Genomic DNA, 27,613 nt, shown 5'->3' with positions numbered 1-27,613 from the left:
TTAATATGCTCGACCCGACCAAAGGAATAGAACAGGCAAGACAAGCACAGTGGAAAGTAAGAGGGAATAGAGTGAAACGAGAAGATATAAAGGAAGATAGAGTTTAAGAAGTTTAGAAATAGAAATGTAAGGAATAGAGGTGTAGAAGTAGAGAAGAAATAAGGAAAGAGTTAAATAAAAAAGTAAAGAATGACAGATAAGGAAAGAAGGAAGTAAAGAAGAAATAAATATAGAAAGAGACAAAGGTTGCAAAGGGATAAGAGTAATGATTCCAAGAGACCAGGATAGGAGACCGGCTCGAGGAAGAATGAGCACTCGGAGTCCGGGCACTGCCTCGAGCGCTCCCCCTACTCTCCGCCCTCTCCCACTCAGCGAGTCCTGCCGCGACAAATTTGCGCGCACACAATTTTAGGCAACTTCCAGTATTTCTAAATATGCTTGGCCAGGATTTCCGATTTCTAAGTGTTAATATTTTATTTTATTGATTTTATTAATCATTTTAATGTTCCAAACACCTAATTTATTAATAATTCAATTTGAACGTAGTTTATTTTCGTTATTCTACAATTTCAATTCAATTTTTACCTACTTCGTATATTCTGCGAAATTTTGATTTAGCCTCAATTTTATATTTTGAATAAATTTTGAAAGTAAATCAAGATCCAATAATTTTTAGTAGTATTTGGAAAGCTTTATTCAATTTTTCAAATTTTGAATTTGAATTTCGTATTTTAACGATGTTACGTACCAGAACTATTGTTAAAACCTATTAGGAACTGTAGAACTCCTCGAGAACTATTGAAAAAGCCTATTGTTGAAACATTTTTAAGACTTTTCAAGAAAGTGCGGTGCCAACTTGACACCTATGTAGCACCTCAATTTTTGAAAAATTGTTCAACAATAGGCTTTTTCAATAGTTTTTGAGAAGATCTATAGTTCCCGGTCTCGTTCTAAGGGTTCCTTTCGGGAAGCAGCAGTGAGTAGCGGAGAGCCTCTGCCCGCCAAGCTACACGTTCGTGTTCAGGCTTAGCTCGGCTACGACCGGATTCGCATTGTCGACAGAGGCGATGATCACAAAATTCTACTTCCAGACTCGCCGCTACGATTTAGCGCCATGATTCTGGTATCATCTAAAACCGTAGCATTGTGCATCTCCTTGTTCATCTCTGGTATGAACGTTAACTTTTTCAGATGATTTGAAGTGGGGATCGCAATCTATGGAATAGTCCGTACAATAGGTCCGTTCGTGCAAACGTTTTCACGGGCTGTGAAACATTTTATGTGTGTTCGAACATGATCCGAGAGCGGTGAGAGCATGTTGTGTCTCGATAACATGCATGCAATAAAGTGAAAGGCAACGTTGTGCTATGCGCTTGCGGCTCATTTTTGAACATACCTATGGTGTTCCATAGCGATCCGTCCCCCACCCCTAGAGTTTGACGACCTATATGTAAGATTGTGCCTAGAACGTGCACAGATGGCACAAATTTTATAATTTAAGGTTATGTAAAAAAAAGCTACGCGAGTTATAAAAAGAACTTCCAAAAATATATGACATTGTTAAAACAGTTAAAAAGATAATGTCTGATTCAGAATATCAAGATCCTTTGACTCGTTTAAACACTACTTTAAATAAATCTATGGCCTTTATGGAAACTAGTACGAAATCTCCACAGAATTCCAAAAGTAACAAAGCTGTGAAGATAAACACAAAATCTCAGCCACGAAATGCAACAAAGAGTGTTACGTCGAGGAAGAGTATTCTGAAGAAGAGAAATAGTAATGATGAGAATAGTGAACAAACTGAATCCCTTAACGTTACAGTATCGAATGGAAATTCATCACCAAAAAAAGTTCAAGTAGTTTCAAGACCAAAAAGTGTATGTATTACATGTTTCTTTCTTTGTTACAGTGTATCATATCATTGATTTTGTTTTACAGCTCAAGGACCTATTACGAAATGAAAATCTAGCTGTAGATTCCACAGAATCTACTTATGGTCTGGAAGACTTAAGTGACAACGAAGAAATCTGGTTAATGAACATTCCTAGAACAGTAAGTATACTTCCTGCCATCATGCTATAATGTTTGTAGCTCTAACTATCATATCACCCTTAGATTAATCCACGCGAGTTGGAAAATCAGTCCCTGTACCTCGGAGATAGAAGTAAATTTAGAATTGGAGAGGAACGGTATTATGCTGTAAATTGTGAAGCTCCTGACAGTCTCACCTGTGTCTTCAATACCAGCAAGCCCAGAAAATCTTACAAGACTGGTAATAAATAATAAACCATCTCCTATATTTAATTATTAAATCAATTGTATTTCTCTTACAGTAAATCTCAAGATGGCTGGCACGATAACAGTTCGCAGGAAACTACCAGGGGTTCTAAAGATAAAGCCAGAGCCTGAAGAGAGATCCAAAGTTCCATTTCCTAAAAATATAAAAAAAAGACATCCTCTGTTTGGTGCATGTTACAAGAGAGATTTGATATGAGGAAAAACATATATATAGGTATCGCTAGGATTTGTTCTCCTACATATTTTTATGTTACTTTCAATAAATTAATGCTAAAGAAACTTGCAAACTTAATCACTCCAATACACTGTACTCAAGGACCGGCTCATGTGTAAGTGTTCTTCTCAATAACATACCTCACTGAAACAATCTTAACACAATGCCGTCCGCACGTCTAATCGTGATTCTTTCGTTTGGCGCCAGCAGGACTACGATACTGGCGTTTATTCGATAGCTTTGCGTACGATACCAACGTGGTGCCACCAGCATTTCCCCGATAGTTTTCGCGGGATACCAACGTGGTGTCACCGGACGGCATAGTGGTAAAACTCATGCCCATTCCTAATTCGGAAGGATTTGAAATAAAAAATGTGTACCCAAAGTATTACGATTGAAATTTGTATTTTATTATAAAATTATTTCTCCTTATATTTACTCTAATATACAGACGAATTAACTTGCTTAATAATAATAATAAGAATAATTATTAAACATTTAAATAATATTGGAGCAGGATATTACATCGTCTTCGTCTTATTACTCACGCTCGTATTCATCGTCCTGGCGTTAATCCTCTGTAGAAGCTTCACCGGTAAAGTTCTCGAGACCGTCGAAGGTAATGATCCTTTGTGAGAATAGAAGAAAGGAAAAATATATATATATGCCAGAGACAACAACGCGAAGAAGACACACTGGTATAACACGTCAAGTGTACGATTGACAAGTGTGCTTTAATTACAATTGAAAATTAATTAGGCCACAACGTACGATGTCAAAGGATCCTCCTTCCCGGCGATTCGAGAAGAAACTTCATAGGAACGACTTGTATTATCGTTTATATATCTTACAGCCATCGTACAGAAATATATATACAATTTACAGAAATTATAGAGAAGGGCTAAAATATTGACAGAGGGGAATAATACGGATATCATTGAATGGGATTTTTGGCGGCTATTAAGGTAGGTGGTAAGGTAAATGGGTAATTGCTGGTCGGAATAAGGAAAAGTGAGTTTCGTATAGTCATACTAAAGAAAAAAGAATTCAAAATATCCTCTATAATACCTAAATGTACATAGCTAGTAGTAGCTTGCCACTGGGTTTTTGTATTTTTTTGCCGTTATATTATTGTGATGATTTTCATTTGTATTTTCACCTCGTGTTATATCGATACCTCCCTACTCTTTGCGCTCTCAATAATCAGTCAAGATTGGGAGACTGTTCTCCGTTTTCTTTTACATTTTACTTTTTCTCCCCCCCCCCCTTCTCTCTCTCTCTCTCACTCAATCTTCTCGCTCCTCAATTGCAGAGAATATTCCGGGGAAATCCCCTGAGCACAGCCCATAATACTGCAATTGCAATTGTCATTAGAACAAAATCATTGCATAATTTTTCGTTTCACCAACTGTACGCGCGTGGAACGAAATTAAACATCAAAACTAAAAAAAAAAAGAAAAACTGAGAAATGCAAAAAGAAGTATTCGCGATCCACTGGAATTTTCTCGTTGACATAATTTCACTTTTTTTTCTATTTTCTTAATTGCAGTCATCGCACAGACTTTCTTTTCATTTTTTTTCAACTTCCTTCTATATTACAGTTGTATATATACATATACATAGGATATATATATATATATATGTTATATACAAGAACACACGTCACACGCATACAATAATATATATATATATATATATATATATGATATGTACATTATATTTACATACATGCGAAGAAAGTTTACGAGTCAGTGACGGCAGATGAATTCATTTATCATTAGTTCTCAAAAACAGTCAATCAAAATGCTCCCAGTACGTGTGGTCAATTAAAATATTAAAAAACTCTATCGTTACTAATCAAGTATCTTCACAAGATACGCAAATTCTGTAACGACCATTAGACACAAGAATGTCACTGCATCGTTTCGTGCAAAAAATTTCACGTATAATAAAAACAAAACGGATACAGAGAACCCCTCCCCAGCTCCACCTCAAAAGACGGATGAGACAATAAAACAAAATGACGCATTAGGGAGCACCCACTTTTCAGTATCCACAAAATAGGAACATAAACGTCAGTAATATTTATGCGTTCAGCGAGGCGACAAGAAACAAAAGAAAAGAAAAAAAAACAAGGATACGAATCTCCGGTTATCTCCTAATCGGCACATGCGGAATAGTAAAATTAAGAGGCTGCAAATTTCATCTCGTGGATGCGGATGTGCGGTGGGACAAGTGAGGGTGAGCAAATTTAGTGGCTGCTCTAAAAGATAAATATTTTCAAATATACCGAAGATTCTTTCAATTATCGTGTATTATATGCACGCATCTCTTCTCTGTTTTGTTACGTATTTACAATTTCTTTGCCTATGCGTTTATCTACCTTTTGTTTTTCTGTATCCATAATCATCGTATATATACATATATATCGTAATATCGGCATTCGCAAAACTATTGCGCTCAACTGTTTCTGCTTTTTGTTTCATCTGTATATAACGTCAGTCTTGGATTACTTTGTTTCTCACGACAAAACAAGAGAAGCAAAAAGAATGAGAGAAAGAGAGAAAGAGTGAATTTACAAGAGTTCAAGATACAATAAAATAAAAGGATTTATCAACGAGAGTGAGGGGAGGGGGGGTGGAGAAAGAGAGAGAGAGAGAGAGAGAGGGGGGGAGAGAGAGATAGAGACGTCAATAACGTCGTTTGTATAAATTAGAAGAAACAAGAGAAAGCTAAAAGTAAATATTAAATGAGTAAAACGTACACGCACTAATCTCGCTACATTGGGTAAGAATGAGGAAATGTACATCGTCTTGTCGTGCCTCTCTGTTTATAAAAATTTGCTAGGCGTCTAGTGTCAATGATTTAAAGAAAAGAAAAAAAAAATTGAGAAAACGTTCGAACAATGCATTGTCCGCTGTTGCTGTATAAAAAGTTCCATTGCCACACGACAACAAGGTACACTGAAGTTATAGCCTCGGACAGATTCTTCTACAGCAATTAATTGCTCGTCGTACATTTCCTCATTGCTCCAGTTGGATTGGCTTTTCTCTACGCACAGACGAAAAGTAGCAATTTAAAATTCCTGATGAACAAACGTTTTTGCTCTTTGCTTTTGTATACCGCGAACGGCCTAAATGCTACTACGATACAACAACGCTCACGTTGCCCCGCTGCCGGCAACGTGAATACATTTGCAAAAGATTCTTAAAAAAAAAAAAAAAAGATTCCATCATCGAACAAGATGACGTTAGACTTTCTACTTTTCTTTCTTTTTTGTATAACTATTAAGCAACTGTCAGTTAGCTTTCTTTGATTCTCTGTTTTGTAGGTTAGACTGTTAGGCGCGTGAATTGCGCTGATAAAGGTCTGGTCGTGGCTCTCGTCGTCGATCGATAAGATAACAAAAGATTTAAAGGATAAGCGACAGGTCGTAAGGAAGATGAAAGAAAAAACTTTTAGAAATCAGAGACGAGTCGCTAATAGAATAAATAACAATATTATCGACACTGGCAGATAATTTTGAGTAGATGGAAACTAGCTGAATAAATAATAAGAGAGAGAAATAAAAGTGTTAATGGTAATTAATAATAATAGTAGTAGCAATAGTAATAATAATAATAAAGGAGGATATATCAGTAATCGAATAGTTCTGTATCAAGAGTGTATATGTATACACAAAATTCGTACATTACGTATTCAATTCTTGTTTTTGCTCTTGTTCTCCTATATAGACGCCTTACGTACTTATCACTGTCGGACTTTCTGCATTCCCAATGCAAGAGGAATGTCGATGACGAGTGACGAATGATGGTGAACGTACAATTCTATGTATACATAATAAATCCGAGAACGTATCTCAATAACAATATTCGATAATAATACAGTTTAAAAACGTATCTACAATTCTTGTTACTTTTTTTTTTCTTCCACCAACCCATTCTTAAGTATCCGCTTTTTAAAATTTATTTTCTGTACTGTAACACACACGCACATTCTCTCTCTCTCTCTCTCTCTTTCAGTCACTTGGTGCTCACCTCCTTCAGCTCTCTCACTCTCTCTCTCTCTCTCATGCTCTCAATCGATTACCTCTACTAGTATAGATTTAATTGGAATAAATCGTTCATCTTTTAAATAGCTGCTTTATACAAAATTACATTATAGAAACTGACAGAGTCGAAAGTATCTGAGCCAATTCTCTTTCATATCACCTAACTACCCTAAGAACCAGATTCCCTTCGTTTTATTCGATTTAAAATAATATACAGCCGCTAAAAAAACCATCAGCCAGCCCTCCAGGTTATCAAGCCCAAGGATCCTCCAGTGCCCGTGCAAGAATGCAATACCAACGACATTTCATCTCGCGGGAGTACATATTATATTGTGTGTTAAAGAAAGAACAGTCAAGAAAAGAAAACAAGAAAGAACAGTACACGTCCAAGACACATAAATATGTACAGATTGTTATACGTAGGCTCTCGAAATGTGTATAAATAATTATTGCCAGAGAGCGAGATCAGACAGTAGACAGTCCCGGAGGATCATTGTACAACGTGCACGGGAGGAGACTCGCACCATGGTGGAGGGCTTCGTGTGGGTTATTGCTTCGTCGTATCCTTCCCGATGCAAGGTCGCGAGGATAGTAGCAACGAGTCCATTGTGAGACAGTCGACTATTTAGCACACTTTTTTAAAGGGGGGTCACGAGCCAAGGATGCTGCGCACAGCCTGGTCTAACACAGCATCCTTGGAATCGCTCTGGGATGCTGAAGAGTCGGTGGTGGATGCCGTACCGCTGGAGTTGATGGCATTAGACGGGCGTTGCTTGAGATTAAGTATACTATCGATGGCCGACTGTACCTGGGCTGTGATGTCGTGCTCTTCCTGCACATTTTCGTTATCGTTAAGCTGGAGCGTACCTGGACACTGAGCCTGAGAATGAAGGGCCAGCCCATCCAGACTATCTGTGTCGTCGAGCAGGTCACGTTCCAGGTCCGTAGCGCTACTCCATCGTCTCTCCGTCAGCTGCTCGCAGTCCCTTGTGGGTATTACACCAGATACTGAGGTTGCACTTGGTCCGGAGGCACTAACACGATATTCGCCGTTGGCTCGCGTCCTTTCGAGTCGTGCGTGTCGAGACACTGTTCCACAGTTAGCACTGGTAGCACTGATACCACTATTACTACTTACACCGGATATATTAATCCCGCAGGTGGCGCCAGTACTTCCGCTACTGGCGCCACCGCCGACACTTTTGCACTTTGACGTCTCTACGCTCGGGTAGACACCTAGTTCCTTCTGAATCTCCAGCCACTCGTCGTAATCGCCGCTTGTGCAGCTTGCAGACTTCATTGGAGGTTTTGTATCAACCTCTGCGGATAGTCTAGCAACCGGAAACTCTTCCTCGAGCTCCCGTTTCACGGACATGCTACTCAGGATGGGTGCCGGATTGGGTTTTACGTCTTCTGATAGACCAGGCTCTACCTTAGGTATCAGAGGTTTTTCGTCCTTCTTGAATTCCTCTAAAATTTTATATTGCATGTCGGTTTAAGTACTCGATAGGAGGCTTGTAGAAGATTCACAAAATTTACTTACCGTTCACTTTGGATTCCTGTTCTCGCAGTCTGTTCAAGATGTTCTGCTCCTCAGCTACGAAAGTCCTGTCGATCATCATCAATTCTGACGTCCGGACTTCCCTCTGGAAAAATGGTTGATATATCTCGTAAATTTCTCTCTATTGAACTTTCTATTTCCCATCATTGTTTCTGCAATACTTACCATGCTCTCCATTAATAGAAGGTACGTGTACTTGTTCATCATGGAGTTGAATTTGCTGAGTAAATGCTTGGCAGTCTCCTCGAATATCTCATCAGCCTTGGCAAGGTCCTTTGCGCTCAGCACTTGCTCATTAAAGCAGTGATACCTAACCAACCTTTTACAGGCGTCCCTCTTGCTGGTAAATGGAGTGTTTACATCAGGATTGGTAGCGCCATTTTGATCGATTTCGAGTTGTTGTTCCAATCTATACAGGAACCAACCCAATAGAGCATTGTTGTACTAACCCGCGCCAGAATGAGTACAAAAAACAGTAGCAGCTACAACAAAGAACAACTTACAGATCTCCACGGTTGATCTGTCTGCAGATAGGGCTGGTTGCTGGTCTTTTGACACCTTGACGTGGACTGGATATACTGCCAGGACTAACAAGCTGCTTCGAATTGTTCCCAGATGTATTGACAGGACTCTGTATCCTCTGGGAGCCCTTAGCAACCATCCTGGGGGAGGTAAGTGTAATCGGTCCCACCGTAGAGCCAGGCTGTACCTGAATCTGAATTGGAGAAGGCAGCTCCTGTTTAACAGGACTTGATGTTTGGATACCAGTCTTTGTATCCAGATGAGGATCCGTTTGGCACTGGGTTGATTGTTGTGTTCCTGGTTGTTGCTGACTATGTTGTGTTACAACCTGGATCGGAGTCGCTGTACCATTCGCAGACTGGAAGGCCTGAGTTGTTGGAGAAGGACTGAGAATTTGACCGGAATGATTTTGATAGAATTTTCCGTGTTGTTTGCTTTGTTGTTGCTGCTGTTGCATAACCTGCGTCGAGACAATTGGCATACTCTGTCCACTTTGTTGCCCCTAAACATCAAATATTGATAAGAATGATAAATGTTTTTTTTTTTAATTAAAAAAGTTATTTTTAAACCACAAAAAACTTACCGATAAATTACTCAAAAAGGCATTGGAAGTTCCGGAAATACTGGGCATGCTCATTGACAAACCAGGATTTGGATTTTGGGAGTTAATCGTCACAGCCGACGTAGGCGCCTGAGTTTGAGTTTGCGCGGTGGAGGTCTGATTCTTGCAATTGCTCTGCGCCTGGGAGGTGGGTATCACAGTAGAAACGACATTCATGCTGATGGCTGCTTCCGAACCCTAGATAAAAAAAATTTGTACCATTTCCGACTCCTACACAAGAACGTCAACCAGAACATCTATTTCTAGGAAAAGAAAGACTTACGGTGTTCATAGGATGAGACGTAGAACTTATGACTTTTCCACTGGCAAGAATTCTAGCCTGTTCCTGGTACAGTTTAGTGAGGATAGCTTGTTCAGGCTGCGTATTCGGCTTCCTGGCAAGGATTGCTTGTATCTGCGTCTGTATGTTCTTAAGAACTTGCTGCTTCTGTGCTGGCAACTGAATAGTCTGTACCCTTTGAACCATTTGGCCATTCGAAGGCGTGGTAGCCTGAATTCCCGGCGAAGTTCCACTAAGTGGACCGTTCGTAACATTCAGATCGGATTTAGTTGAATTTGTACTTTGTGCAACAAAACCTATTGGTTTTGGTGGCTCCGTCTTCACTTGCGAGGTAGCCGTAGATGTCACCATAGTAGCCCTTGAAACACTGACAGTCTTCGAAGTCTGTAAGTAATATAAAAAGAGAGTAATAGAATAAAAAGTGTCAATATCAAAGCACACAAAAAATGTAAAAATATTCCGTCACAAGGATAAGCCTACCTGGCTAGCAGCTACAGAATGCGCCAGAGACACAGCAACCTTAGTCTTCTTCACGACCTTCGCTTTTTTCGGCGTAGAACTTGCATTCCCTTGCTGATTGTTACCAAGATTCCTTATTTGTTGCTGATTTAAGTTGTCGATGAATTGACTCGGAAATCCAGAGTTTTGTATCTGAATCTGGTGAGGCATCTGCGAGGGTGCAGCTTGAACAACGATGTTTTGAATGTTGTTCTGTATTGTAGGAGCACCGCCGGAACTGTTCACTATTATTTGACTGGTTGGCGTGTTTATTTGAACACCCGGTACATTCTGATTGCTTGCGTCCGGTTCGCCGATCACAATTTTCTGTGTTTGTTGATTCTGTTGCTGAGGTTGATTCTGAGCAGCGTTCAATTGACCAGCAAGAAACTGTTGCAAAAGTTGTTGACTGATAACCTGCATCTGTCCATTCGCATTGGCTATCAGAAGCTGATCATTAGGATTAAGGTTGCTGAGAGCATTTAGAATCTCTGGTGTGATTTTTGGAGCGTTGTTCAAAATGTTGCTAGCTGCGGAATTCAGAACGTTTGTACTCTGCTGTTGCTGTTGTTGTTGTTGTTGCATTTTCTGGCCCTCAGTCTGATTCTGGGACAAGTTCGATGCACAAGGAGCATTGGATATTAATATATTTTGTTGTGTTGCCTGCACTGGAATTGAATTCTGTGTATCCACCTGTTGCGTAGCAATCGAACATGGTACGTTTGATATCAAAACTTTTTGTTGCTGTAAATTCACGTTTTGCTGCACACCCATATTCTGCTGCTGCTGCTGCTGTTGTTGGTGCTGCTGTTGTTGTTGAACACTGCCCATACTTTGTTGAACTTGATGAAGTTCAGTCATTCCTTGTTGCAGACTTTGTTCCATGTTCTGCACAGTTGCCGAGTTGTTTTGTTGTTGAAGAACATTGGTGTGTTGTTGTACACCAGAAGTCTGCATAATGCCACCGGGAGATTGTTGTATGTTGTTCGAGGGACTCTGAAGACTTTGCTCGAAGACGTGCTGCACGTTTTGCGTCTGCACACTCTGGCTTGTTACTTGTTGCTGATGAAGATTTTGCTGGTGCATCGATGAACTTTGTTGGAGACAAGAGCCGTCCTGCTGAATTCCAATTTGCTGCATACCGTGTCCTGACTTGTTGATATTCCTCTGCATTACTGGACTTGTTTGTGGCGTTTTTGACAATGTTTGAGCATTTTGTTGCTGGTTGAACTTTCCAGATATTGAGTGCAGTCCTGCGTTTAAACACGTCCCGGACATTCTCACATGAGTATTCTTTTGGGAATGATTCTGCGACTGTACGGCACTCGACTGATTGCTTCCTGAAAGTCTGCCCTGCACGGTGAACTTTGGACACGATGCCTTTGTAGATGTTTCGCCGATTTGTAACGATGCGCTGCACGGCGTTTGTAGACTTCTCGTGGTATGAAGTGTCTGAGCGTTGACGTTCATAGAGATCTGAATATTTGGACTCTGCGTAGCGACCAGGGTCTGAGTGGATAAATTATTGGACGAGCTCTGAGACGTGTTCAGGGTACCCAAGGTATTCTGTGCGGAATTAAGGTTAGTACAAATCTGCACGTGCTGAGGACTAGCGGCTGGAGTCGCGTTCTGGGAGCTTGTGGGACTCATTATTTGTCCTGTGGTTTGCGACGCACTGGATAGCGGTGACTTTGCATATTTTGGTCTAGACTGTACAGTGGCTGAAGATGTGGACGGTCCCAGGAGTTGGGAGATTATCTGAGAATTTTGTCCCGTGCCCTGAGTTAGGGATCTTATTAAAGCCTGTGCCGTTGCGTGATCTAACTCCGGTTGATTGGGTTCAGGTGCGTGATGGAGAACGACACGTCCGTCTTCTCCGACGGCTAGTCTAAGGTGTCCTGAGACCGTATTCTGCACGGGCATCTGAAGCTGAGCAACTAGCTGACTATTCTGACTCTGAGCGCCCGTAGAATTCGAGATCGATACTTGGACAGAATTTTGATTGGAGGTAGACATCGATACTTGGGGCGACAATTGTCCCAGACTAGGATTCTGCTCGACTTGTACTTGTTGTTGCACCTGCACTTGCTGCTGCATCTGCAGCTGACCAGACATCTCCGCTTCCGTGGCGAGATCATTGTCGAAGATGTCATCGTCATCCCCTATACCGGATATCTTCATTATACTGGCAAGATCAAGCTTCGGCGGTTCCTCATCCTTTTTCTTAGTCTTCTTTTTCTTCTTAGCCTTCTTCTTCGGCGGTGGCAAAAGACTCTGATCCATTGTTGCATGCTGATTTGTCGTGGGGTTCGTGGTTGTATTTGTAGTACTTGCTTGAGCGATCTGAGAAGGCTGAGGACTCTGGACCATTGCATTTTGTATTACGATGGGATTGCCACTTCCTGAATTAGCTGAGAAACATCAGAACAAATCGTTCGTCGTCATCATTACCGTGACAAACTCTTAATATTTGTGTAAAAATTTGGTTGAGTGACTCACGTGGTGCCGGACTGCTTGGTGTATGCCTGATAACAGGTGCGGCAGGTGGTGGAAATCCATTAGGTACAGCAAAGAATGCTGGAGCAAGACCTTGCAGCTGCATCCCTTGAGCGGTGACAACCCTGACGAGCTGCTGCTGGGTAAGCTGTTAAAACAATTTTAAATTCAGAAGATAACAATCATTTTTATCAACAGTGAGAAGACATCGAGACAGTTTTCTGGGATTTTATCTCACAATCTCTCCTTGAACGTACTAATAGAATTCACTGAAGGAACAGTTCATGCCGGAGACAGTCCAGACTTCGGTAATCATGAATATTCAATACGATGAACATTTAAAAGCGACGAATCATTCACATAGGACGCAGATATATATTTTCACGTTCAAACGTATTACGTGTCATTGACAATGTTAATAGACGAATTTAAAAATTCCATCATCCCTTCCAACATATAGAGAGAAGAAAATGTTAAAGCTTTAAGAGAGAACGCTGGAACGTAAAAACACGAGGTTGAATAGGAGACAGATATTGCTGGATAGGATACGATAGAGAATACCGAAGATAGAGAGGAAAAAAAAAGAATTTGTTTTCCGTATTAAGGTAAAAAGAAGAAAACGAAAAAGAAATAAACAGTTAAGGAAAGGTAATTGAGAAAAATAAGCGATGAGTATGATGAGGAATGAATGAAAGTAATGGATGAACCGTCACCTGTGCGGTATGCGTTTGCTGTTGGGCGTTCGCTGGGGTCCTTAGGATCAGCTGAACGCCACCAGGTTGTTGCTGCACGATAACGGGCCCGGTCGACGGCAGAACCTACGTACCAAAAACCCAACCAAAAAACCGTAATGAGCAACCCGCGATGAGAATTGGCCGACTTGCTCGTCAAGTGTGACCCTCCATGACATCCTCCATATTTTGTCCTTACAGTATACGTGTGTGTGTCAATAGTAATCATCAATATTCTCCCTCTCTTACTTTCTAGTATTTATCACGGTTTCCTCTTGTTTATGTATATGTTTGTTTGTTGTGAGTGCACAAAATTGTTTTTGTGTATACAAAAATTTCATTTGTCCAACAAGCAGTAAGCATGAAAGCGAGCCATTTATATTTATATACAAAACATGCTTTGTTGCACCAGGTTCTGTGAGACACAGGCTGACGAATTGGGTATACAAGCGCAACGTGATTTTGATTACGTGATTTAATAGATGAAGGTATCGCATTGTGATAAATTCTTGTACTCTATCCTTTTTTTTGGTTTGTTGCTGTTCTTATTAATTCGTGCCTTGCGATCGTTCGGAAGACGATAAAGTATGATTGAACGAGCGTGCGAGCAATAGACATGCTTTTTTTTATGAGTATTTTGAAAGTTTTTAGTAGTGACCTGGTTCAGCAGAAGACCCTGGGCAGTGGGGATCATCGTGGCCGTATTAGGATTCGGCTGAGGACTCGCCAGAACCAGCTGAGGTTGAGTTTGTTGGGACATCTGTCGAACATGGATAATGAAAACAGTGAGTGACTTAACAATATTGTTTCATTGTTTTTTTCACGATGGTTCTCTACGTACTTGACTTGTTATAGTAGTGGCTACCCTTTGTTGTTTCTGCTGTGTACCACCAGTTTGTTGATTCGGTGGCTTTGGTAAAATTTGTGGTGGTTGTTTAGCTGGTTTCGCAGTTGCTATTTGAATTTGTTGATTTCCAATTAGATGTGTACGAGTGACAAGTTGGGTTGAAGCTGGTTGGTAACCCTGAGGAGCACCATGTATAATTTGCAAAACTTGCATACCCTGTTGTAGGATGGGAGTATTGGGTCTGACCTGTGATATAAGAGAATTCATTAAATTAAACGTAATCTAGGAGTACGTAGAGATTTTTATTAAATGCCAGTAAGAATACTAACCACAGGTGGCCCAGGACTTCCTCCAGGAGCTGGACTTCTGTTGTTCAGTGTATTTCCACTGCTCAGATGAAGAGGACTCTTTGCGGGAGGGTAAGGGCTCGGCGCAGGACTTTGTATTTGTCCAACACTCATTGGACTCTGCATAGGACTCTGAAGCTGCGTGCTAAAGTTCGTATTGGACGTCGAAGTTGCGACAGGACTTGGACTATTCCTACTGGACTGTATGGAATTCGAGGCTGGACTACGCAGCAGCAGTCTATTGGGACTTGGGCTTGGAGTAGGTGGTGCAATATTCGAGGCAGGGCTCTTGAGCGGTATCGAGAAGGGGCTACCTGGTGAACTAATATTCTGGCTCTGAATACTCTGAATGCTCTGCATGGATTTCACTGTATTGAGACTGTTCATAGCGGCCGATGTTTGATTAGCGCTGGTCAACGTCGTTGACGATGTCAAACCCTGAGAGAACTGTCTCTGAGCTTGAAAACTCGCGTGCGTCGAGCTCAGGGATGACACGTGGCCCAGGGTGGAGTTGAGATCATTTGAGACAGACATGTGCTGCACCGAAGAAGGTGGTCCACCTGAGAGGCTCGAGTGCATGGTACCTAGGTGTGCTATTTTTGTTGGATGATTCACATTAAGATGACTTGCATTGGTAGCTGCGGATAGTATTGGACCGTTCGATGCACTTGTGAACACTGTTGAGGTAGACACTACTCCAGAGCTGGGTAATTGTGAGACTGAACTCTGTACGTGGGTAATGTTCGAGCCAACTATATGCGGAGCTATACTCTGGATACTCTGGATTGTTTGAAAGGGAAAGTTTCCACTGCTGGAGTTGATGCTGCTTGGCGCGAGTCCAGTCGTTAGGGCATTCAAGGTCTGATTCAAGCCTGAATTTATATTCGTCGTATTGTTTAGGTTGTTAGGATTGAGGGCGTTTATACTCGATACTCCTGATGAATTTGACAGGTTTGCATTGAGCGTTCCCAAATTTTGGTTAATGCTGGAGTTCAGACTTGTCAAATTAGGGTTGACGTTGGTTAATCCAGTATTGATACCGGATAATCCTGAGCTGATACTCGTGATACACGAGTTGGCACTGTTGATATCTTGACCAAGGCCTGAGAGTCCTGTGCCGATGCTGTTCGTTGGGAGGTTCGAGCTCAGGTTGGAGTTGATGGTGGTCAAGTTGGAGTTCAAAGCGTTCAAGCTGGGATTTATAGCCGTGAGGCCTGTGTTTATCCCAGGTAGACCCAGGTTGAGCAATGGATTCGACGTGGTGATCGCGTTTGAGGTAAGCGAGGTGAGGCTTGTGTTTAACAATGATAGAGGCAGTCCCATATTAAGGCCCACCCCAAAAGTGGGGGCGGCCGGGGGTAGGCCCATACCAGTCCCCGAGTGATTGATGCTACCTTGATTCAATTGATTCACCTGATTTAGGTAGACTATGTGATTTCCGGTCGCCGAGCCATTGCCCTGCTCTTGGGACTGTAAACACACAAAAATGCATTACATCAAGGTAACTTTAACCAAGTATTCTTTGCTGTATCTTTGAATAAACGTTTCAAAGTGAACTCACATTACTTGAGGGTTGCTGCAGAGCAAAGGTCAATGGTTGACCAGTTGAATTTTGGGCCTGCAACTGCTGCAGCTGTTGCAACTGTAAAACAAAATTCATAATAAATAACTCAGATAAATCATTTGCTAGAATATTGAAGGACGTGGCGAACAATACCTGCTGATGAGTAAGTACGGCGACCGGATTGTTTCGACGTGCAGTCGGGGATGTTGTAGAGGGTGAGTCCCCGAGGAGAGGGCGTGACTGAGGCTGCTGCATGCCCACGCAGCCCCACGCAACCCCAGGCAGCGTCCAGCCACCTTTTTACCCTGGTTTCCTTCTCCTCGTGATACAACGTGCCGTCGATAACATTTACCGGCGCTTACAGGACGAGCTACGTGGACCTTCCTCTGGATCACCTTTCTGCAGGACTTTTCACTGTTGCCAATGCTTTATGGGTATTTGCGCTACGGCGCCACTCAACGCGTTTACGACCAATGTCGCCTGCACCAAACATGCATGTAACTTTCTAGTCTCAGCTGCCTCTCGTATGAACATGGAGCATGTTCCTTAAATAGCCAATATAGAAGTCTCTTCTTTAACAACAGGTGTCACATATAAATTAACAGTAAGTTGGATGTCTTCCTCCATGTGGAACAATATCCATTGAGGAACAAGTATATAGCTGTGTGTTCGAGATCGTGCTCATGACGGTTAGGTCGCATTTGCAGTGAGTTTTCATCCATTTAGCTCTTACCGAGTGAATTTCATCATTGTTCATAGCACTGCCTTTACAAATCTGAGCCGTTGTCCCAGAATGTAAACCTATCCTAAGTCCAGAAGAGAGAAGTAATTGGCCGGCATTGTTTGACCGTTCGATGCTACCACAGAATCTTAATCATCACAACAAAACGTTCTTTAAACTTGAAACAGTATTCCGTCCTCGGTGATCAGGTTGCAGAGCAGAACTCTGACTTTTATCTTTGCTCCTGCAACAAATTCAATAATAATAATTCACACAAAATCTCAAGAACCACAAAATCTATTTCCAAATGTATTGAACATCCCACGCACTGAATATCTAAACAGAGTAAGACCCTACGTAGATGTAGGGTAACCAAAAAGGTTACAGTCTAATTTCTTCCATAAAACAATAAATCCTAGTCAATAATAAGATAATACAAGACTATCGAGGTTATATTATCGCATCGTATCCATGTGTACGAGGAATACGTGCCACAGGCAACATGTGTACAGATGAGTTTCTCAACGTACATATACGCGCATGCACAGGGTGCATCAACACGTCCACCTTTCAGTACAGGACAGCGGCGCGCAATCCCACACAACAAAAGCTCGAGTGACAAGGCGTAAACAAAAGAAAATCTACGCGAACCTGAGTAAAATATCCAGTTCAGAAGTGCTGTCACGTATCCTGGAGAAGCATCCCCGTAGGCAAAATAAATTTTCCCAGCTCTTTGGAGCAGCCAGCGTCCGCTCCGAAAAATCGCCAATATTACCTCGGCAACCGCGGTTTCGCCAGGGCCGCGGAGTTTCGCCTGCTGTCGGGACTTCCTGGTGACTGGCTTGGCACAATCCTCACAACTGCACTGAGGAAACGAGAGGGCTCAAGAGGACTCTTTCGAAAAAATCGACAGGAAAAATAGACACGGTCACTGAGATTACCGAGAGCTTCCGCGTCCGCGACGGTACCGTGTACGCGTTTCACTGCTCGGGGACAACGGCCATCATGTATTTGTCAGGGATACCAACATTTCAAACCGATAAGACCCTAGACTGATTGGGTCCATTCATAGCTGTGGGTCCCATTGAATAATAGTCTGGCGGGAAGGTGCACGAGTCTGCTGGTAAACAGACTCTCCAATTATAGACTAACTTCTCTGGATCTTTCTAACTGGAATAATTGCCAATGGTACACGAGATGATTATGCTACGTAATTCGGTATGCTGATGTGTCAATGGAACGTAGCGATGGCCAAGAAAATATATTTATTGGCTGCCAACATAAATAAGGAATATTACTATAATGGAAGGTACTCATGGCGGGAAAGTCGTACAGGGAGGAACATAGTACCTGGGAGACCCTACGTTTCATCTGTCACGCAATACCGACAAATACATCATGTTTTACTGGAATTTATCTATCCGTTAACTATACTTGATTTTTTTATGACTGGTAGTAACTAAAAGATTGAATAAGAGTATTGGATCCCCAACAGGTTGTATACTACAATTATTAACCTCAAATATATATTATTTGATTGAATAGTAATGTGCATCAAATAAACATGAAATATCTTAACACACGTTGGTAAAATAGAAAGTAAATATTCCAAAGAGACGGCTGCATAAGATACACAGTAAAATACTAATCTGTAGCAAAGTTTCATTCACCCATTCCCGTCTGGCACGTAGTCAAATAATAAAACAGGGCTCTGAGGAAGGTAGATACGTGTTTGCGACGAAAAAAAAAGAAGGATCCGGAAGGAGAATATATCCAGACAGCATGTGACCTTAAAACCGATGAAAGAAATCGCAAGACGATCGTTCCCTTCCGAGTGTTTGGAAGGAAGTGTCTGGTTTGCGAAGAGCATAGCAGTGAGGGCTCTTCCTCGTGATCGGGGTAAAGGTTAATTGACCTTTTTAAAGGTCCCCTACCCAGGAGAGTGAGGCCAAGCCCTCGCCCTTATGCATCGACCAATGGGCGAGGTCCATAGCTTGCGGGCCTTACACGTCATTGGCCAGTGAATATAGTCCACGTGGGGATAGGGGAGACAGGAGTGGGAGAAGTTGGCTGAGTGCCGTTTAGCATACAGTAGGGGGAGAAACTACAAGCCAGGGCCGTAAAATGCGGCTCCACCCACAAGGAGGTTCCCCCAAAATAAGGTCCCATGAATGATAATAGTCTTGTCCCGCAGTAAAAATGTCAAAGCAAAAGGTATTCGATACTCAATAACATTTACAACAGCAATGTTTACATGCAATTTTCTTCGCAACATAAATGTCTACCGACATAAACACAAGCCTCAACAATGAAAGGGGCTCCTTGGGCTATTCATACACCGCTGGCTGGCAGTTGATGGGTAGCGTAGGTAACACGTTAAAACGAGGCCATAGGAGAAGCTGAGACCTCGCCCCGTCCTCGTATGCTCGTTCACGAGAAGAAGGCTAGAGGTAGGAGGAAGGTAAACAGGGAAGCGCTCTAACTAACGAAAAAGCCAGCGCGATACCGCACAAGGGAAGAAACAGTCTTTATACTCCTGGTGTCTGTATGTAACTGGTGGGGTAAGAGCTGTCAGTGTCCCGATAGTCTTTAAGATAAACGATATCACTAGGTGATGTCTTAAAGATAAGACAAAGAGAAGACGTTACGTCGTTCACGAGATGAACGAGTTAACGTACTATTCCTTGATGTGGAATAAAAATGGCCGCGTCGCGATATAAAAGGCGTCCTCGTCAAAGTACGAGGCGCCAAATGGCACGGTCACATGGAAGATCGGCGTCGACCTAGCCGACCACGAGGTCCGACCTCGTCTGAACACCCAGGGAGCCCCTTTGCACGCGGCACGCTTTAATCAGGCGAAAATCCAAAATAATTTCTCGACAAAGACTCACCCATAGGATATTCTCGTTATGAGGTGGCCCTGCGCTACGGGGACAACCCCCCTTAAAACACGGAAACAAACAGTTTCATTGGTCGCAAGACCACTGACGTCATAAACGATCAAACAAAAACCTATAGATATCCCCTCTACTTACAATCAGCTATCCCCGCTACCCACATTCGTATTATCTCTCCCACCCCATGTCGATAATTTACCCTTGAAAGCTGAACTATCATTTTATTATCTGGGTATTAAAAACTTCGATTAACCATTATTATGCTGGTTTTATTCCTGATTCTATTCTTTATTTTTATCTCTGTTTACATGCAGATATTACCACTTTTCAGATATCGAACTGAATTATTTGATATTTTCTACCATCCAAGCATGTTTGTGGAAATGTTTGTTAAATATCTAAGCCGTAATTGATTGTGCTGATTAAAAGTTATTAAAGAAAGATGACATAACCAAAATTAGAATGACAAAAGAACAGGTGTCCAACTGCTTGTATTTGTCGACCAACTGTTGGTAGAGTTGCAGACAGCATGGCGACTTTTAAATTTTGAGAATGCACAGATGTTCCAGTTTCTTTGGACTGCTTTTTTATTTTTGTAAAAACCTTTTAAAGCTTGACTAGGCTTCTCCGTTAGGTTAGATGGAGCGTACATAGGGGACTAGGTTAAAATGTCAAATGGAAACGAAGTCAAGGAATTCAATAGGTTTAGGCGGAGTACTCTATTATATATGGGAGACCAATGGAAGCTCATGGGCGGGACTTCCCCTAAATTTCAAACTTCACTTTCACTCTCCGTGAACAAAGCATATATATATATATCCAACCAAATGGCAAGAAGGGGGTAAAGATTCAAAGTATATTTAATATTCTTGTGTGTGTGTATGTGTTACTCCATAGCACCTTAATATAATTAACTATCTAACTTAAAATATATAAAACACAGTTAATAAATACTGACGAATTTGTGCAGCCAAATGTAGTGGAACTAGGTAACATTGCACGAGATAATTAATGAACATCGATACGTGTTATCGTATTGCGTGTAATGGATTTATTTTTCATTAAGTTCATTCTTTTAGTCTATTTTTTGTTCTTTACTACTACCACACCCTGTCAACAGGGTTTAATCTTATACTAAGATATCAAATAATAGGAAGTGACACCGTACAACTCCCAGTTAATAAATTAAGGCACTGCCAGACTTGTGAATGCTTAAAGAAAAATAGACTATACAGCATTTGTTTATCTATTGCCTACAGAGTAGGTCTCCTGTGGATGATCATGTACAAACATGAGTCTTCATGTTGCAGAATGATGGATAATCAATAAATGCATAGGTATCATTTCTCTCCTGTGAGATTTCCTTCACTGGTATGGCGTGTTCTGGTTCACGTTGATTATCTCGTTCGTGCTGTAACGACAGGTATAATACTTAATATGGATACTCCAGAGGCATACAAATATTTCCCAGCTAAGAATCTTGATATAACGAAGCATGAAGGGGTTATTACTTGGACACTTAAGTATACAGTACGATGGAATAAGTCGCAGAAATTTACATGCTGGGACATGCACAAAAATAATCTATCATTACCATTCCGACATTCTACTTGAGAGTCGCAGGGATCTGGCAGCGCACCAGGATTTTTTAAAACTGACAGGTAAGGTGCCCTAAGGCGCGACCATTCTCGTCATCCTCTTAAGTTGAACTGAGTCGGTTTTCACGTGTTCTCTTTTCATTTGATTCTTACACAAGGGTATTGACGTAACACAATTCAACGAACACTTACAAGAACAATTAGGTAGCCCTAAAGATACTTTCTTGGGCTCCAGCTTTACATTAGTTTGCTGCGTAACATACATATACACAATATACAAGAGTTAATTGTCATCCTGGCATCCTTTTTTTACATTATGACGTAGCGAACGTATCTCAACACAGAAAATTTCGAAAGCTGATGAATTATATATGATGATAATTAACAGCCAAATTCGATAGCACGCTACGTCCATGAAGTGCTGCTCAAGCCTCGGTGCTGGAAATGTCCAAATGCTCTTTGACATTCATATCACTAATTAAATGTACAGATATTCCTCAGAATAAAGGTACTCTCTGTGGTTTCCAGCACGAGCTTATGTAAAGAATCTCTACTATTTACACCAATTTACAATGTTGTATATAGAAATAATGGAAAGAAAAGATATCTTGTTAGATAAAATAAATATTAAATTTTCTTACCTCTTTGAACACTTTATGTGTATTATCAGCAATGCTATCCCAAGAAGTAGACATACACAGCCTACTACGATGTATGCTATACCAAGGAAACGATTTTTGCCACCAAGAAGGGAAGTCGTGCTTAATATCATTCTTTTAGTGCCTTCAAAGGTAGACACAGTGTATGCTGTAACGATAGTACAAACACAGTTATGGTCTGTTAGATGACGTTTAGATCTGTTGTACTCACAATATTTTACATGCAGAGTATAGTTTCCAGCCAGAAGTCCATCAGTAAATCCTGATCGTGTGTGATCGATTCTACGATAGAGTTTACGGAATGTTGGTAGTGCTGCAGTTCTCATCCAGACTATGAGATCCTCATTTTGGAAACCATTGTTATCTTCATTCTCAGTGTCCAGTTCATATATATAACGATCCCAATTTTTTGGTTTGGCAAAGTTTTTAAAGGTATCATTCAGATTACCATCAGGATTTCGAAACTTGATATTCTTATCTGATGGCCAGGCTATACCAGTTTTTAATAAGGGTACATAATCATTATGTTTTACAGAGAAAAGTGTCAGCTCATCGCTAAACAAAGAGTTTGCTATGGCTCCGCATGGTGCTATGGGTATTTTAATATCATTAGATTCCACATAGGCAAATGGTTCACAATCGCTAGATACCACATCACTCAATTTGCCTAAAAGCTGATTGTCATCACGAGACTTTACGTAGCGCCTGTGATTTTGATAGAAGTTTGTAAGGCCGTAGTACATGTAAACCATACCACCAAAATCGTATGGTAAGGTAAAATTCAAGGAACAGAAGCAATTCAACGTAGAATTTTTTTCGATTAGTTCAGAACATTTAGTGAAGTTTCCATCCCTCTCTGTATTATTAGATATACAATTAGTGTAGTCAATAGAACGTTCCTTAACTTCATCTGAAAAGTATAGCAGTCCAATACCGACTGGAATAAATGCAATTCCTATGACAAAAAATGTTGGTAGTACTGTGCCAGCAGTAAGGATGGGTTGCCAGGCTGGTAATCGTTGTTGCTTGAAAGCACTGTCTGTAAAATAAATTTCAAATAATCATACTGAAATACTAACATAAGACAAGCAATTATTGATGACTAAGTCAAGTTAGTCACACTGGACACTGATATTTACAAAATCCAAGATAAGTTATCAAGTTAAAAAAATAGAAGAAAATTAATTTCTCTATTACTCTACATAACTAACTCATAAACTAAAAAAGTAAATACGTAGTTTAATGACAAGATACACACAATTACTCATAGACAGAAATATGATTTTTAAAAATCAATAAAACCCTGTGGAATTATGTAATGTTCAAGGGATGCTAAGCCTCATGTATTTCACCAAATAAATTCGACCTGGATTTTGCGAAAAAACATACAAAAACATTTAATTTAAACTTACCCGAGGGTTTTTTAGTCTTTGGCAATGAACTGGTTTCACTGACGCTCGTCATTTCTTTGGATTAGCAAAACTGCCTTCTGACTGACAAGTTCTGACAGCTACTCTGTTCTACACCGTCGCCATTTATAATAAACGCAGGCTTGCGATTTCCTCATTGGATCACACTAAACAAGTTGAGCACCACTTCTGAAGAATGAAGAATTCTTCTTTACGCTTTGGTGGCTTTATTCCTCGCAATATCATTCCCAATAATGCCAAATAACAAACAGATCAGACTCAATCATAATTGAACTCCTAAATGAGAGTTGTCATTCGCACATAGGTTGAAATACAAATTGCCATAAGGCCGTCTCTAAGGAAGTTCCTGTTTTACATACAAACAAATAAATCTTGTTCTATTTTATGATGTAATTAAATAAAATTAAATTAAATTCGCATTATAAAATACTCGCGTTCACAAAGACCAGTTGCATTGTTCACCATAATGAAAAAAGTTGAATTCCTGATAAATATAAAATGAAATATTAAATTGGTGCCAAGCACTATAACACATTTGTATAATATAACTAATACTTTACTAAAGTTTAGATTAAAATGAATTTTTCACGCAGGCTTCAAATTCATTAATTAAGTATGTCAGAGTAATATATTGGAAATTGTTGTCCAAAGTCGTTTTGTTTTATTTAAGTTTAGTACACTGTAACTGGTACAGAATGCAGCACAATCAACCTTGATATTTGTGAGTATGTCGCATTCATCGTGAATCCGTGGGAAATTGTCGAAGCAGTGCCGAATCATCGCCGGAAAAAGTTCTTCGCCAAAACACGGTGGTGTCTCGGTTGGCGAACATACGCGATAAAACGCGTGCCCGGATCGCGGAATATCAATATAAAAGTCAGCTAATAAAGGAGGTCAAGATGATCGTGACGTTGAAGAACCTCCAGCAGCAGACGTTCACTGTTGAGATAGAACCGTCGAAAACGGTGAGTACGGGGAGGATGGATACGACATAATTTTCTGGATCTTAGAGGAGGTCTTATACGGTATTTCGATATTTAACAAAGGGATAATATTGTTAATGTGATGATTGTTTACAGGTTAAGGAGCTGAAAGATAAGATTGAAGCTCAAAAAGGCTTCCCGGCTCAACATCAGAAACTTATTTACGCCGGTATGTGTCAGCGCCCTGGTTGCTACTTAACCTCTCATGTTTCTGATTTATCCGATATTCGTACCGTCATCCTAAGTTTCACTGTATAGCTCTTTATTTTTGAACCATGTGCTGACTCATGTACTTGGATCTATGAAGATTATTATAGTTGAGAAGAAAAATTTAGGATACTTAATAAATATTTTTTTTTAAGTTAAAATATATCTTGGAATCTTATGTAGATGTTGAGGAAAAATGTTATTTATTTTCAGGCAAGATATTAACCGATGAGGAGCCACTAAGTGAATATAATATTGATGAAAAGAAATTTATAGTTGTTATGGTTACTAAACCTAAGCCAGGAACTGCAGCTAGTACTACTGAAGAGCAACAAGCTGAAGGAGACAGTAGCAAAGAACACACAAGCCAGAGGTATATATTGTTTCTGATATTAGAATATTTTAATTATAGTTTGTCAATGTTATAGGTACCTCTTTTTTTTTTAGCACTGCAGTACCACCTGCCCCTGCTCCTGTAGTCCAAGAAACATCTAGACCTGCTGCTGTTCTGCAGCAGGAACAACCTGCTGCGGCGGCGGCAGCGGCAGCTGCTGTAGCTGCAGCAGTGGCAGCTCCTGGTTGTGGTGGAGGTCAAGCCGAAAGTGCTTTGCTCATGGGGGAAGAATATAATACAATGGTGAACAATATAATGGACATGGGGTGAGATAACAGTACCAATTCACAAAAAAAAAGTAGTAACTTTATTGGATTAATATATTCCCTTATGTGAATTAGGTACGAGAGAGAGCAGGTTGAACAAGCACTACGTGCAAGTTTTAACAATCCTGACAGAGCAGTGGAATACCTATTAACAGGAATTCCAGCACAGCTATTTGAAGATCCCTTAGAGGATTCTCCAGAGACACAGGATCCAGTAGCAGATCAGGGTCAAGACCCATTGGCATTTTTACGCACTCAGCCACAGTTTCAGCAAATGCGTCAAGTAATCCAGCAAAATCCTCAACTCCTGAACGCTGTACTCCAGCAAATCGGACAAACAAATCCAGCGTTACTGCAGATGATTTCGCAAAACCAAGAAGCCTTTGTCCGCATGCTCAATGAACCCGGTGAGTATAAAGCTCTAGAATATGTCACCCTGCCTTAATGAATGTAAATAACCACCAGAAATCCTTCATCCAAGTAGGTCCGACTGGCGGGGCAGGAGCCCAGGGTGCTCCAGTAAGTGCAGCAACAGGAGCAGCAGCGGCGGCGGCGGCGCAAGGTGGCTTATCAGGTGGTACAGTCGCGGGTGCTGGTGCAGGTTCCGGTGGTGGTGTGATTCAGGTAACACCACAAGACAAGGAAGCCATCGAAAGGCTGAAAGCACTCGGCTTCCCGGAGCACCTCGTCGTCCAGGCGTATTTCGCCTGTGAGAAGAACGAGAACTTGGCTGCCAACTTTCTGCTCTCGCAGAACCTCGACGACTGAGATAGCAGCTGTAGCGGGATACGGTAGTGGCGACGGTGGCACGAACGCGGACCCGGAGACTTTGCGAGTTAGAGTATAAGGTACACGTTAGAGAGAGGGCGGTGCTGTTGGACGGAGGTCTACCTTGTACCGTGTTGAGCTTTCTGTCTGGGTTTCTTGTTTCTCCGTGTCTCTTTCATCTGCGTAAAATAAGTGGACCGCGATATGCAGCCACGACCTGGAAGATCCCGAGCCGTCGATAACAAAGTACCCAGCTCAGAATGGTCTCCACGTCACGCTGACTTCTAACCTTAAACAATGCCGATTACGTGTTGCGCCTAACCGGTTAAACTCTGCATCTAATCGACCAGAAATCTTAGGATGAAAACAAAAATATGATGAGCGTCTCGAACATTGCCGTGCGTGGTCTCCTCTGTCTTTATTGAAAAATAAAGATGGAAAACAATTATAAGAAAAAGAATGGGGAAGGGGGCACTCGCTTCTGTACGCATTGCTTATAGCGGAGAAACAAATAGGAAGAGGAGAAAACGCCTAGATAACCATCAACATTGGGACGTTGAGCTCATCCTTGTGCATAATTCTACGGTTAGGCTTTCCAGATGACGCACCGGAGCACTGCGGTTGGGACCCAAAAGACTGCAAACACGCATAAGGATGGAGATCACTCTTAATTTTTTTCCCACAAGACAGTCTAGGCATTCGTTTTGCCTTATTCTATCCTTTTCTCTCTCTTTTCTTTCTTATTGGACTAAACAATAGCCAAATTGCTTTTTTTTTTATATAGAATGAATACAATTACTACGTACTAGCATTGAACGAGTAAAACATACGAAATTCACAAGAAATAGAAACTACACGACGAACATGGCGATATAGCATACTATTATTGATCATATATACATATATATATATTTATTCATAAATATATATAAATATATGAATGACAAATTATATAGATAGAATGACACATAACACATTGTAGCCTTTTTGGCACGTTAATCGTTTCTGGTTTTTCTTTATATTATAGATCCCCGTTCGTTTCGACATTTAACCCGAATTTGAATTAACAATTTTATTTTTTTATCTTTCCCTCGCAACTTGATATCGGCCTTTAACGATGCAAAGTAACAATAATAATAATTTGAACATCACGAGTTTCCCATGCAGTAACGTTATGGAGAAATAGTAGATTAAAAATTAAAACAAAAACTATAAAAAAGTCACAAAGAAAGAAGAAGTCCGGAGGAGAAGGCGAGTCCTTATATTTCCCTTGCATTATGTATAATATAAACACACAAGAGAAACACACACACCTGTTATATATATATATATATATAACAAAGTTATCTCTATCTCTTCATTTTCTTCCTCTCTTTCTGTCGTCTAACTCCTTTAACTTTAGTCGGTATCTTCCTCATTTTCTCTTTCATTTCAATTAATTTCCTCCGCGTCTCACTCATTGTCTTATCTACCTACTTATTACGTAACTCGCCTTCCCTTTTGCTATTTAAAATGGAATTTCGCGTAAAACCACGTTGAAGCAGACCTCAGCCCCGTCTCTGTTAATATCCCCAGAAAAAAAAACCACTTGTAATACTTACATAGAACGAATAAATACGTTAAGATTTTCAAAAAAAATAGAAATAGTAAATAATA

At 40.7% G+C, this 27,613-nt stretch overlaps 4 protein-coding genes across 10 annotated transcripts; 2 read left to right on the top strand and 2 right to left on the bottom strand.

The window, feature by feature from the left end:
- Positions 1-1,244: 1,244 nt before the first annotated feature.
- On the top strand, positions 1,245-2,900 carry LOC107271335. Of its 2 annotated transcripts, XR_001538594.2 has the most exons (5): positions 1,245-1,880; positions 1,942-2,055; positions 2,119-2,275; positions 2,337-2,630; positions 2,726-2,900. XR_001538594.2 is itself a non-coding variant. In XM_015747203.2 (4 exons), the coding sequence occupies exons 1-4, from the start codon at positions 1,581-1,583 to the stop codon at positions 2,495-2,497; spliced, it is 732 nt and encodes a 243-aa protein (XP_015602689.1). In that variant the 5' UTR covers positions 1,245-1,580; the 3' UTR covers positions 2,498-2,900. The 2 variants fall into 2 exon arrangements, 1 of the variants encoding a protein (XP_015602689.1); XM_015747203.2 differs by having other exon boundaries at positions 2,337-2,900.
- A 3-nt stretch (positions 2,901-2,903) lies between these two features.
- Positions 2,904-19,623, bottom strand: LOC107271322 (mucin-5AC). Of its 4 annotated transcripts, none has more exons than XM_025088558.1 (16): positions 19,290-19,623; positions 17,407-17,925; positions 16,188-16,999; positions 16,032-16,112; positions 14,453-15,940; positions 14,118-14,369; positions 13,935-14,036; positions 13,259-13,363; positions 12,549-12,693; positions 10,032-12,460; positions 9,534-9,935; positions 9,233-9,448; positions 8,631-9,151; positions 8,293-8,536; positions 8,110-8,212; positions 2,904-8,036 (listed from the first exon to the last, which is right to left on the bottom strand). In XM_025088558.1, exons 3-16 carry the CDS (start codon positions 16,287-16,289, stop codon positions 7,216-7,218), a joined length of 7,011 nt encoding a protein of 2,336 aa, XP_024944326.1. In that variant the 5' UTR covers positions 16,290-16,999; positions 17,407-17,925; positions 19,290-19,623; the 3' UTR covers positions 2,904-7,215. The 4 variants fall into 4 exon arrangements, with proteins under 4 accessions (XP_024944326.1, XP_015602669.1, XP_024944325.1 ...); XM_015747183.2 differs by lacking the exon at positions 19,290-19,623 and having other exon boundaries at positions 17,407-17,620; positions 17,697-18,016; XM_025088557.1 differs by lacking the exon at positions 19,290-19,623 and having other exon boundaries at positions 17,531-18,016.
- Positions 19,624-19,919: 296 nt separating this feature from the next.
- Positions 19,920-23,678, bottom strand: LOC107271329 (cell cycle control protein 50A). Of its 3 annotated transcripts, none has more exons than XR_001538592.2 (5): positions 23,322-23,678; positions 22,121-22,948; positions 21,892-22,057; positions 21,247-21,500; positions 19,920-21,063 (listed from the first exon to the last, which is right to left on the bottom strand). XR_001538592.2 is itself a non-coding variant. In XM_025088569.1 (5 exons), the coding sequence occupies exons 1-4, from the start codon at positions 23,371-23,373 to the stop codon at positions 21,488-21,490; spliced, it is 1,059 nt and encodes a 352-aa protein (XP_024944337.1). In that variant the 5' UTR covers positions 23,374-23,678; the 3' UTR covers positions 19,920-21,063; positions 21,443-21,487. The 3 variants fall into 3 exon arrangements, 2 of the variants coding, with proteins under 2 accessions (XP_024944337.1, XP_015602684.1); XM_025088569.1 differs by having other exon boundaries at positions 21,443-21,500; XM_015747198.2 differs by lacking the exon at positions 21,247-21,500 and having other exon boundaries at positions 20,495-21,063; positions 23,322-23,674.
- Positions 23,679-24,072: 394 nt separating this feature from the next.
- Positions 24,073-27,595, top strand: LOC107271328 (UV excision repair protein RAD23 homolog A). The gene is made up of 6 exons (XM_015747197.2): positions 24,073-24,304; positions 24,419-24,491; positions 24,743-24,902; positions 24,977-25,189; positions 25,265-25,596; positions 25,674-27,595. The coding sequence occupies exons 1-6, from the start codon at positions 24,239-24,241 to the stop codon at positions 25,955-25,957; spliced, it is 1,128 nt and encodes a 375-aa protein (XP_015602683.1). The 5' UTR covers positions 24,073-24,238; the 3' UTR covers positions 25,958-27,595.
- The last annotated feature ends 18 nt before the right edge of the window (positions 27,596-27,613 follow it).

This window comes from Cephus cinctus, unplaced genomic scaffold (assembly GCF_000341935.2).
Source record: "Cephus cinctus unplaced genomic scaffold, Ccin1 Ccin1_scaffold0935, whole genome shotgun sequence".
NCBI lineage: Eukaryota > Metazoa > Arthropoda > Insecta > Hymenoptera > Cephidae > Cephus > Cephus cinctus.
The sequence above is the reverse complement of the archived record's forward strand: the minus strand, read 5'-3'. Positions and strand labels throughout refer to the sequence as shown.

What these genes read in the sequence shown, in the direction of transcription:
- LOC107271322 (XM_025088558.1), bottom strand. Translation starts at nt 16,289, where the DNA reads ATGCAGCAGCCTCAGTCACGCCCTCTCCTCGGGGACTCACCCTCTACA. An exon ending in TGCAGCAACCCTCAAGTAAT is followed by an intron (nt 15,941 to 16,031) that starts GTGAGTTCACTT and finishes GTGTGTTTACAG; the next exon opens with TCCCAAGAGCAGGGCAATGG. An exon ending in TTCTATTAATGGAGAGCATG is followed by an intron (nt 8,213 to 8,292) that starts GTAAGTATTGCA and finishes CCATTTTTCCAG; the next exon opens with AGGGAAGTCCGGACGTCAGA.
- LOC107271328 (XM_015747197.2), top strand. Translation starts at nt 24,239, where the DNA reads ATGATCGTGACGTTGAAGAACCTCCAGCAGCAGACGTTCACTGTTGAG. An exon ending in AGATAGAACCGTCGAAAACG is followed by an intron (nt 24,305 to 24,418) that starts GTGAGTACGGGG and finishes GATTGTTTACAG; the next exon opens with GTTAAGGAGCTGAAAGATAA. An exon ending in AACAATATAATGGACATGGG is followed by an intron (nt 25,190 to 25,264) that starts GTGAGATAACAG and finishes TATGTGAATTAG; the next exon opens with GTACGAGAGAGAGCAGGTTG.
- LOC107271329 (XM_015747198.2), bottom strand. Translation starts at nt 23,373, where the DNA reads ATGACGAGCGTCAGTGAAACCAGTTCATTGCCAAAGACTAAAAAACCC. An exon ending in AAAGACTAAAAAACCCTCGG is followed by an intron (nt 22,949 to 23,321) that starts GTAAGTTTAAAT and finishes TTTATTTTACAG; the next exon opens with ACAGTGCTTTCAAGCAACAA. An exon ending in CACATAAAGTGTTCAAAGAG is followed by an intron (nt 21,064 to 21,891) that starts GTAAGAAAATTT and finishes CTGTCGTTACAG; the next exon opens with CACGAACGAGATAATCAACG.
- LOC107271335 (XM_015747203.2), top strand. Translation starts at nt 1,581, where the DNA reads ATGTCTGATTCAGAATATCAAGATCCTTTGACTCGTTTAAACACTACT. An exon ending in TAGTTTCAAGACCAAAAAGT is followed by an intron (nt 1,881 to 1,941) that starts GTATGTATTACA and finishes TTTGTTTTACAG; the next exon opens with CTCAAGGACCTATTACGAAA. An exon ending in CAGAAAATCTTACAAGACTG is followed by an intron (nt 2,276 to 2,336) that starts GTAATAAATAAT and finishes TTTCTCTTACAG; the next exon opens with TAAATCTCAAGATGGCTGGC.